The sequence below is a fragment of the Lepidothrix coronata genome, unplaced genomic scaffold, assembly GCF_001604755.1.
Source record: "Lepidothrix coronata isolate B3197 unplaced genomic scaffold, Lepidothrix_coronata-1.0 Scaffold12, whole genome shotgun sequence".
NCBI lineage: Eukaryota > Metazoa > Chordata > Aves > Passeriformes > Pipridae > Lepidothrix > Lepidothrix coronata.
In genome coordinates, this window is record NW_016690192.1 from 7,569,849 (window position 1) to 7,581,594 (window position 11,746).

At 46.7% G+C, this 11,746-nt stretch overlaps 1 protein-coding gene across 2 annotated transcripts in view; it reads right to left on the reverse strand.

Annotated features, from left to right (window-relative positions):
* Positions 1-232: 232 nt before the first annotated feature.
* ANKRD13C (ankyrin repeat domain 13C) overlaps positions 233-11,746 on the reverse strand; it is a 24,720-nt gene continuing 13,206 nt past the window's right edge. Inside the window, exons 7-14 of one of the 2 annotated variants that reach the window (XM_017805656.1) lie at positions 10,697-10,841; positions 9,897-10,028; positions 8,975-9,136; positions 8,207-8,286; positions 6,269-6,367; positions 5,551-5,651; positions 4,516-4,664; positions 233-436 (exon numbers count right to left, since the gene is read on the reverse strand). In XM_017805656.1, the coding sequence (XP_017661145.1) occupies positions 4,534-4,664; positions 5,551-5,651; positions 6,269-6,367; positions 8,207-8,286; positions 8,975-9,136; positions 9,897-10,028; positions 10,697-10,841 (850 nt within the window). In that variant the 3' untranslated portion in view covers positions 233-436; positions 4,516-4,533. Of the gene's footprint in view, positions 437-612; positions 4,665-5,550; positions 5,652-6,268; positions 6,368-8,206; positions 8,287-8,974; positions 9,137-9,896; positions 10,029-10,696; positions 10,842-11,746 lie in introns of those variants that run through there. The other variant, XM_017805655.1, reaches the window with a different exon arrangement.

Below are 11,746 nucleotides of genomic sequence, written 5' to 3' on the forward strand. Positions count from 1 at the left end.
GCCTCACATTCCAGCTGTCACTCAAGTCACCACTGGTTTCAGCAAACCCCCCAAAAAAACCCAAATAAACCCTCCTGAAACAAACAAAACAAAAAAAAAAGAAAAAAAAAAGGGAAAAATAAAAAAAACACAAACAAAAAAACCCAAACCAAAACCACCCAACTGTCTGGAAGGAATAAAACCTCTACAGACACTCCAGGTTTTGCTCTTCAAGTCAGAACAGAGCCCATGTTGTGATCAAAGTGAGCCCATTGCTGGATTTGGGAGGTAAAACCTCTGTACTTACTGAACACGGTTCAGCAAACTTGAGTCTCCTTCCCCCCCCTTTCCAGGCAGTGTTCCAACCTTGGATCCCTCAGCTCAAGGCAAGTGCCAGGAGCTGCTCTTTGTGTCCTTCCGCCCCAAAACTTAGGATTCACAGAGGGCCAAGCACAGGCTGTAATGAAAATGCAGGATTTTATTTAAAAAATGACCAAGAAAATGCCCTTGCAGGACTCAGCAGCATGAGCTTGTCCCTCCCCTCCAATCCTGCTCCGAGACGCAGCCACAGCAGAGCTGTCCCGGAGAGAGAAGCCTGGATTGCACAGGTGGAGCAGTTTCAGAATCAAACAGCATATTTTGGTCTTTATTCTAACAAATGATACAACCAAAACTGACTATTAGTGAAGAGAAGATAAAAACAGGGACCAGACGACAGTAAAACACAAGAGAAGTGACTTGTTTCCATGGGAGTTACAAACTGTCAGGAAAATAAAGAGTGAAACTGCAGCATTACAGGAATTGGTTAATCCGGATTAAATAACGCAGTTCTCCTGGCGGGAATTACAACTCAGGAAAAGACATGAAAAGAACAGAGGGTGGGTGGGAATATCAACATAACATGGTGGGATTCCAGCACAAACACGCCCGGAGGTTTGTGTAACAATGGAATCGCAGGGAGGTGAGTGCAGTGGCTGGACAGCAGCTCCTGGAGGGGAAACCCAATGCCTTCCCTGTGCCACAGGTGAGAGCAGGAGGTTGGAAGACCAGTGGAACAATTGGGTTCAGAAACAACCCATGGGATTCTCCCGCAACCATTTCTGAATTTGGTTTAGCAAAATTTGTGGTTGTCTTTTAGCAGCCAAGAAAACCTCAGGAAAGCTGTGGTGGGATGGGAGCACAGCCCTGGGCAAGCTCCAGGCTGTTTTTCCTCCCCACCTGCCCCTGCAGTGTCCGAGTGCAGCAGGACACAGCCATTCCCACCCAGCCCATGCCTGCTCCCTTTTCCATCCCACCTGGACACCCACCCCCAGCTGGCAGGTCCAGAGGAGTGTTCCTGGTCCCCCAGCTGTTCCCAAGCCATGGGGTCTCTGCAGGGACGTCCCTCCTGCCCCTGGGATGAGCTTGAGCTGCCACACACAGACAAGACTCCGTACAAAGATGGCGGATCTGTACTCCACAGAGCACAGCACTGTTCCCAAGGACCAAACCTTCCCAACACCTGGCCTGGCCTCAAGGAAAAGGGGAAAAGCCAAGCTGAAGCTCTGCTGGATCAATCCTGCCAGAAAAATGAATTTCCCAGAGACACAGGACCAGGAGATGGGAAGGAGGAGGGACCCTGTGCCCACCCCTGGCTGGGGCTAAGGTTCCCTCCAGATGGGGAACACTTCCCCAGGCACTGCTGGAGCTCCTGGGAGACATTCCCGGCCCACAAACACACCAAGTGTCCGTGCAATATAATCCCGGTGAGAAAAAACAGCTTCAGGGAAGAAAACATGGATATCAGGGTGGACAATCCCTAGGGAACCACAGCAGCACAGCCACAGCCTGTCCCCAGGAGGGGCTCAGCCCAATGTCCCTCTCACTGAGGATTCCTGCAATGTATCCATTGGGAAACTGTGCCCCAGGTGTCCCTAAGTGTGAGAACTCATCCCTAGGAATGTTTCAGACAGCAAACACATCCCAAGGGCCAGGGGAAAATGTACCAAGAGCAGCTCTGGGAGCCCCCAGAACTGGAGCTGGGGGGCCAATCCCACGGGAGTCCCGTCCCTCAGCTCCACAGGCAGGGAGGGGAGGGAGGAGGAGCAGCCAGGTGTGTTCACTGGAATAATACAGAACAAGGGCAGTCACCCAAAGCTGTTCCCACAATCCAACTCAGAACAAGTCTCAAGAGCAACTCACTGCAAAACCTTCCTGCAAACCCTACAGGTGTCTGGGGGAGCAGCTGTGTCCTCAGGGGGTTCAATCCCCCAAACCTGCAGCCAGAGGCCACAGGAACCATAGGAAACACTTCCAGGACCCACTGCTGGCTTTGAGTAGAGACCTCATGGCCACAGTCACCACTAGGGAATATTGAAGAGGCAGATGGAGCCACAGGACCCTCAGTCCCACATGAGGCCACATAAACCCCTTTTTCTGTTCTTCTCCCAGCCCAACCCCCATCCCTGGCAGTGGCTGCAATGCCCAAGACCCACAGCCCCAGTGATGCTCCTTCCATGTAGCCATGGAAGAATTTGGGATAACTAGAAATGCAAAGTAACACAAACCTATGGATCCCTCCCTGTAATGCTGAGGAAAGGGATTTCTGACATTCACCTTCAGGGAAACCTCCTGCCTGTGCTGGAATTCCCAGGAAACTGGGTACTCCTGTGTGGCACCTGCTTCAGCTCCTGGCACAGGTCCGGCAGCTACATAAAATGTTCCGCCCTGAACGGGCACTGGGAATGGCCAGGGCAGCCAGGCCCCACCGACACTCATCCCAGGATCCTGGCTGGCCCTGAGGAGCAGCAGGAGGTGGATGCCAGCTCATCCCAGAGGTGTGAAACACTTCAGGAATTCGTCATTACTTGGGAGATCAAGTTCCATTATTCCCAGTGGATGTTGCACACCTGCCCCAACACAGTACTGCAGGAGCCATGCCTCTTTGCTTGTTTCCCTACAGTTCTATTTGGGATTTGAATTTGAATTAACAACTCCAGTGTATCGATCCCAGGCTGCAAAGCTGCACTTCTCCCCCGCCCCAGTGCTCCCTGTTCCCTGCAGGTTTATAGCACAGCTGGGAGAGGATCAACCCCACCCTCCCACTCCAGTGCACATGGATTTTGCAGACAGTGATTCTCTGGGACTCCTCCTTGTTCTTCCCCAGAGCAGCCTCTTTGGGATGGATCAGATTCCAGCAGTTTGGAATCACAGGTGTACCTGACACCTTGCCTTGTGCTGAGCCCGTCCCTTGATCCCTCGTGGGCAGCACAGCTGTTCCCTCCACTAAGCATCGATGATCCTCTTCATTATAAACTTTGATCCTTAACTCTATGGAATTCCAGAAAAAGTTTTGCCTACAGTGCACAAAGAATATAATTTGGAAAATATTTACATTTTTGTACAATGACACCACAGCACTTGAATCTAAGTTTCTTCATACAAACAAATAGCACCATCAGCCTTTTGCACAAATCCTGCCCAACAAACCCCAAGAAGCTGGATTATTGTCAGATGAGGAGACTGGAACCACTGGGAATGGGAATAAGCTTGAGGAGCTGGAGTACTGAAACACCCATGATGAGGGTTGGACAAGATGAGCTTTAAGATCCCTCCCAATCCAAACCAGTCTGGGAATCTCTGTGATTAAAACATGAAGAGGCAGAAAATTAATGTGGAAATGCCCCAAACCAAAGCTCTCCATGAGCACCACGATAACCCCACTGCAGGGAACCTCCTCCTGCAGGAAGGTTTAATGCCTGAGCTTGTCCTGGTGCCTCTGTGCATCCCAGGTTTCCAGGGGCTGCTGAGGGCACACCCAAGCTGACCTGGTGGTGCTCGGCCATTCTGGGGCAACTCTCCCAAGTGAAGGGCAAAATAAGGATTAAAAGGTGCCATTCCTGGCCAGCCAAGTCCAGAGTGCTCCCACACCCTCAGGGACCCCCCCACCAGAAAGCACAGCAGTGAGAGAAGGGATAGCTGGGAGCAGGAACGAAGGGATCAGACAGGGATAGCACCAGGCTGGGCCTCCCTCCCTGTAGGGCACAGCTGGCTCTGCCCTGGATTGCAGGAAATCCAAGTGTCCAGTGGTGCCCTTTGGTTCATTCATCTACAGCCAAGGCATTCCTTGAGGATACCTCCTGCAACATTCCATGGCTGAGCTGTGCAGCTCAGGGAGCAGGGCTGGGAAGGGCTCCCGGGATGGGACAGGTGGGTCAGGGCTCACATCCAGCCACGGCCCAGCTCCGGTGCCGACGGTCCAGCAGGGCCTTGTGTGTCACCAACAGCGTAAAAAATTTAAAAAGGAGCGCAGGTCCTCCTGCCAGGGCTGGAGCTGCCTCTGTCAGGGCTGGCTGTGCCACAGGGAACAGCAGCAGGACACTGCTGGAATCGGGAGTGGAGGAGATGCCCACTGTAGTGTCAGTACATCAGCCATTGATGCCTGTTCCCTTTTCTCCGGGGTTATGGAGTTTATCCCTTCCTGTGTGCCCCACGTTTCTATCCCTAGTGTGGGTGCATCCATTCCCTTTCCCTGGGGACGCCGGTGTGGATATTCACCAGGAGCCTTCCAGTTTACTAGAGGTCCGGGAAGCGGCTGGGGTCCTCCTTGTAGTCATCGGGAATCGTGAAGATGGAGTCGTCAAACTCGTCGTAACGGAACTCCTGGAACGTTACAGTGGCTGTGATGGTAGGAAACACGGGGATATCTGGAGAGGGAGGAAAAGAGGACAATGAAGGGCAAAGAAATGCCAATAGTGATACCAACCCCCATCCCTGGCAGTGTCCAAGGCCAGGTTGGGTGAGGCTTGGAGCTACCTGGCCTAGTGGAAGGTGTCCCTGCCCATGGCAGGGGGTAGAGTGGGATAAGCCTGGAGGTCCCTCCCAACCCAAACCAGTGTGGGATTCCATGACCAGCCTGTCCTGGTAGAACACAGCCCGTCCTGGACTGTCAGGGTCACACATCTCACTGCAATGCCAGACATCCTTAGGATGTCTATCCCTTAGGAAAGGTGCTATTCCTTGTGGGTAGCCTGTGCTGTGATCACTTATCCCGTTAAGTTGATTTATCCATTTCCATCTGTTACAAATGCAATAGCTTTCTATGTATTTGTAAATGGGACACATCACCAGTAATCCTTGAGGAAAAGGAAATGCAAGATTTCTACAAAATATTTCACTCCTGACTGAGATCATCCTCTAATGCAAGAATAATCCAGCATATTCCACTGCTCTTGGAGTAAGGCTCCAACATTTATGTTCTCCTGAAACTACAGCAACACTGTAGGCGAGAGTTCTTTCCCAAAACTCAGACCTTTCATATTGCAGGAATGAGTGCACATGTTTAGATCTGGAGAGGATATAAAGGAAAATTTCTTCCTGGAAAGGGCTGTCCAGCCCTGGCACAGCTGCCCAGGGCGGTGGTGGAGTCCCCATCCCTGGAGGGATTTAAAAGCCGTGTGGATGTGGCACTTGGGGACATGGGTCAGTGGTGGCCTTGGAAGTGCTGGGGAATGGCTGGACTCAATCTTTTCCAACCCAAATGGTTCTGTGATTTTTGTACACACAAAGCCACAGGAGTTGCTATGTCCTTACCTAATTTGACAGGAAAGCCTGGTGGAAGCTTCATTTGAACAAATTCTCTAAGTTTGTTAAAGTGCTTGAAGGGTGCAATTACTTCTAAGACATTCAACAATCTGCAAAGGAAAGCAAAGCTCGTTACAAATCCTTGTTCCACAGGTTGTCCCTCTAGAACAGGAGAAACATGACCCAAGGGGCAAGTGAAGAAAAGAGGAGATGAACAGTGACAGCATCCTTCTCCATCCATCTCCTCAGAGCTTGTGTCACCCTCACATCCAGTTCTCAGTGATCCATAACTACCACAGGCAACAAAACAACATCAGGATATTCATTTCTTATCCTCATTTTCCACAGGAGACTAAAGGATGTGGTACCATCCCCCTTCTCCACGGACACAAGGAACTGACATGGGTTTGCATTGGTTTCCAGGACACAATTTTGTGCTAAAACTTGTTATGTGTAAAAACATTTCAGAATTCCATAGAATCAGATGCATCAGGGAGCAAAGCTCTGCTTTTATTAAGTCAGATAAGAGCCTCGCTCCTCCAACATCAGCCACACCAGCTCCCAGATTCCCGATTTTAAGGGTTTTCTTGCTTCACTGCCTGACTTCACCCCTAGGTTTTACACCGACAGCTCCCACCCTGAGGATATGGAGGATTCTGCAGTTCATAAACACAGTAAAACATTCCCTACACACAAATAACATCCATGGGCAGTAACTTGGACTCACGATTCAATTCCTAAGGGGAATTCCTGGCTCATGGCTATCGTGGCTTTGAAGGTTTTCTTGCTCTCCTTGCAGACCAGCTCCCTGCCCAGATGAGGAGCTCTGTGAGGGAGAGGGGAGAGGCAAAGTGAGTGTTTCCCAGGGAAACTCTGGTTTTAAAGGAAGGAAACCAGACTTCTGAAAACATCAGTAAAGAATCCCTACTTTCAAAGTATTTGCTTTATTGGAAAAACTGTGCACAGTAAACGTGAAAAAAACATCTTAATTTAGATTGGTCTGAGTTCTGCTAAATCAGGAGACAAGACAAAACCAGGGAAAATACTTGGAGAAAATCTTCAAACAATTCCTCGTAACCACTGTATTAGTAAGCACTACAGGAAGTGTTCATTAACAACTCCCCAGAATATGTCCAGTTGATTTCAGCTGTTAATTAAAATAGTCTGTATGTGAACAGAGTACCAAATTAAACCAGAAAAGGCTTCATTTTTTTCAGTTCCTCAGCTATCCCTGGAAGGCAACACTGGAAAGCCCAGGTAAGCAAATTCTGTTACAGGAAAGGAACAGGCAGGTAACAAATAATGTAAAGTTTCTTTTTCTTCTACTTTTATTTTTGCTGCAAACTTGGATTTCCCAGTGAATTCCCACCAGTGAATCAGATTAAATAAAACAAAACCTTATATACACACATATTTCTGTCCTACTTATTCTGCTTGAATAGACAAACCTATTTACTCTGAATATTCATTCTCTCTCAAATACATTAAAAATTAAATAGGTTAAAAGAACCCAGACAGATCCATGTGCCCTTTTAATAACCTTGTGCTGTAATATTTTCATATCCCCTGGTAACTATAGGATTGTCTAATACCTTTGGAGAAAGGACTTTTGTCACTTCTGTGACATACTTAACTCCTTTTTTGGCCCTTCCTGCTGCCAGCAGGTATTCCTAGAAAATAAACTCAACTGCTTGAATTGCCTACAAATGAAGCTCCTGGAAATTCATTTAAGTTACAGCTGTTCCCTCCTTAGTTACACACCTAGAGAAGAACATCTTGAAAAGATCCAGCCAGCACAAGAAGATCTCTCTGTCCCTGCATTCCAGAAGTTGGCATTTCTTTACACTGCCACTGGAGTCTCATTGCATCATACACGTTTATTTTAAACATAGTGAATGGGATTGCTTATTACTATCATCAGATAAATTAATTACAGGAATGAATTTGTCAGAAAGCCTTCCTTAAAAATAAAAAAAGCTACTTTAAATGTAGATATCTTAAAATTGTTTCCATTTCCAGCCAAGGGAGTCAGGCAGATGCTCATCCAGTATTTTATCACTATAATTTTCTCTCAGCCTGGAGAAGAGAAGGCTCCAGGAGACCTTAAAGCCCCCTCCAGTGCCTAAAGGGGCTCCAGGAGAGCTGGAGAGAGACTGTGGACAAGGGCCTGGAGGGACAGGACAAGGGGGAATGGCTTCCCACTGCCAGAGGGCAGGGTTAGATGGGATTTTGGGAAAAAATTATTCCCTGTGAGGATGGGGAGGCCCTGGCACAGGCTGCCCAGAGAAGCTGTGGCTGCCCCATCCCTGGAAGTGTCCAAGGCCAGGTTGCGTGGGGCTTGGAGCAACCTGGTCTGGTGGAAGGTGTCCCTGCCCATGGCAGGGGGTGGGATGAGATAACCTTTAAGGTCCCTTCTAACCCAAACCATTCCAGGTTTCTGGAATTCTAGTTAGATGCACTAATACTGTTCACACACACAGGTATCACCTTCCCAGCCCACTGAGGAACATCAAACACCTGAGACACCAAACCCAACCTTCTTCTGTCCCCCCAAAAAACATAAATAAGAAACATCCACCAAGTAGAGAACAAAAAAAAACCCAACCAAACCCCTCACACTCCCAACCCAACCACATAAAGGTGTCCATGAGGCAGCAGCACTTACTTCCCACTCTCAGCAGAGATGTACTCCTCCCACGTGATGGTGTTAGGGGACGGCGGGGTCAGGGACTGCCGGCGCACGGGCTGTGCAGGGAAACACATCTCCTTATCCATCCTCACATTCCCTTACATTTGCCATTCAAATCCTACAACTGTCCTTCAGCTTTGGAGAACAGTAACAGTCTTCCCTGGGCTTTTCTATCTCCTGCTCTCAGTCTCTGAGGTATTTGGCCTCCAAGTGCATTTTCTATAGAATTGGGCTGTTTTCCTCCATCAGTAATCAGTTAATTCAAGTCTCTGAGTGCCAAGTCACAAGCACCAGCTAACACAGAAATCAATTAATCACTTTAAATGCTCTATGTATGTTCCCAGCTGATGTCTGGCTCCTTCTGAAGAGCTCTTGATTTCCTGTGCTAATAACAGGCTTTGCTCCATGGTAATGAAACTGAAGAGAAACACGATTGCCTTTCTGGTTTTCCTTTCATTCCAGACAATAAAGATTTGGTCTAAAAGAAGTCAAAGTGATTTGCCACAGCCAAACCCATCATCTCTTTTAAGAGACAAATTAAGCCTGAAATACCCAATACAACCACAGAAATCCCTCAGTGTTGCACTAATCAGGACAATTCACCACTATTATACTTGTAGGCTGTGTTTATCATTTTAAAATTAAGACAAAATAAAGACATTATATATTTTGCACAATGACTGGTGTGAAAGATTATTCTCCTATGCAAAAATTCACATACTGTGAAGGGTTTATCAACTATACCTCAAAATTTTGCTCCATTAAGTTGCCCCCTTTGCTCAGGCTCTCCATGATCGCTTTATTCCGAAGGATGTCCTCCTCACTAAGGTGTTCCCTTCTTTTCCTTGATTCCAATACAAGTCCATTCACCAGGTAGAAATCTGCCAAGAAGTTTCCTACTCTTTCCTGCATGAAAGGAATAAGATAAAATATTATATTATACATTTAAATTCTTGTGTATCCAAATAATTGCAATAAGGGGAACTGGGGATTGAAATGGAATTCACCCAACCACCCACGTGAGCTGTCAGGGGGGCAATCCCAGAACTCCACCTGGAACAGGTACTTCTATGAATGGAAACTTAAGAATTTAGGAGTGGGCAAGGGAAATCTGGCTGAATTCCCCTCCCACAGCACTCCCATCCCTGCATTTCTCCAATAGGACCACACACTGGAATCAGCCTGCAGAGACCACAGAATCCTATAATAAAGTAATTTTTAGTACAATCTGTTCTCCCCCTGCCCAACAACTACAGTTTGTCATCTTTCCTCCTATTTTTTCCTTATGAAGGCAGTCCAGCAGAGAGATTCCACATGGTCCAACCAATTGCCACACGGTGACAATTGTGGGGATACGAGGAGAGACATTTTACCTTCACTCTGAACACCTTGTTCTTTTGGAATCCCAGACTGGTTTGGGTTGGGAGGGACCTTAAAGCTCATCCAGTTCCACCCCCTGCCATGGGCAGAGACACCTTCACTAGCCCAGGTTGCTCCAAGCCCTGTCCAATCTGGCCTTGGACACTTCCAGGGATGGGGCAGCCACAGCTTCTCTGGGCAACCTGTTCCAATGCTCTTCCCAGTGCTTTTTTATCCTCCTTCCTCCCCTGCCACAGCACCACCAGGTTCTGAACCGTTTTCCCTGTGCAGTTCCCTCTACACTCACAGTTTTGTCCTCCCGGAAGAGCCACCCAGTCTGGGCCCGTGTGAAGGTGATGGATTTGGTGGATAACGTTGCAGAGTAAATGTCACTGCTCATCAAAATGTCAACCTCCTCTTCTGTTTCCATTTCAGATTCCTGGGAGAAAAATCCCAAAATACTGAAAAGAACTTAAAAAATACTGATCACTTCTTCTAAAAATAAACAAATAAATACAAATCCATAAGCCTTTGGAACTTTTCCCAGAACCAGCATTTTCTGAATTTTCAAACTGTTTCATAAAACCTCTGGCCAAATGGTTTCCAAATAGTTTAATCTTTAATATTAATGTGAATAAAGCATCCCAATGGGATTTATCCAGCAGATCAGCAGCCACACCCTTTCCACAGGCAATAATCCATCTGCTTAAGTAATTGGGGGATAAAGCTGCAATTAAAGACTTCACTAATTACAAGGGGTCCAGTGCGTCAGACCCTCACACTGTTATCAACCAAACTGGCCACGGAGTGACTAAAAGGATGCAGAGACAGGGAACAAGTCTCAAAACCCACCTGACGACACCTAAATTAAGCCCAGTGGAAAGATCAGAAGTAGCACATGTCATAATTTAACCATATTTTTTCAAAATATTCCCAAGCACTGGTTTTCATCACAAAACTTGATGTCCCCTTACACGGCTCAAGTTGTACCAACTGAGCAAAAAAATTCTTTGCTTTGCAGTTCTTCGGGTGGTTTTGAGGCACATTTTGCTTAATACAGCAAGTGAGACTTCCAAAAACAGTCCCACCCCCCTTCCCCAGCTTTACCTCATGGTGTATTCGCTGGTAAACTTTTTGCTCATTGTCTAAAACTACAAAAGATTCAGAGGGTGCGGCGTCACCATTAAAAATGAAGCTCAGATCCCCTCGTTGGCACTTCATGTCAGTAAAGTCTATCAGAGTTGTGTCCAGCCTGTGAAAACACACCCACACTTTAAAAAGAAAGACCCATAAACACTCAAACACACAAGTAAACTGAGTTTTCAAGCAGAAATGTGAATTTTTTAATCGCAGTCAAACATGTGAAGGGCTGAGTTTTCAGTGAATATTTCAGAGTGAAGTCTGGATGCAGAAATGATCACAAAAATTGCTATAAAAAGTTTTCTTCAGAAGACTGTATTGGAAACTGCCAGCATGAGGAGGTGCAGAATTTACACAGTTAGGATGTGCTACACACTGAGAACTCCTCAGCACATTATTCCACACGTGGTAGCCTCTGATTTGAACAACAATATTAGGACATGACCCAAATTCTGAACAGGACTAAGAAAGAGACTTTTTTTTTTATTTGACTTATTTTCATTGCTATTTCTATTTTTCCCCCTCACCAACACAAAGGAAATGCTTCTGCTGCCCTGGATAACTGGAAGAAGATGGAACCAAGGACAGTTCATATCCATCATTGCTGGAACATTTATTTCTTTAACAAAGGTGGTTAAAGGACCTCAACTGAGTGACCCTTTCAGCACTAAGTGGTGAAGGCTTAAATACTCCTTCATATAATGGCCTCTGATTTCAAGAAAGAATCTGGATTTATCTATTTCCCCTCAGTTCAAGTCTCATACAGGCAGAGCACTCAGAAATGAGAAGGAAAATAATGGCCCCAGACTCAAATTTCACCTAAAAAGTCACTTTACACACCTTTACACTTTTATTAGAGCAAAACTTGCTACAGAGTGAATCTTAGGAACCACATTCACACCTCTTTGTTTGTTTTAAGCTTTGGAACCTAAAGTAAAAGAATTCAAACCCCCAAACTAAACCAGTTAAAGAGCTGAGCTTGGAAAGACTACTGAAAACACTGAGTTTGTGAATCTG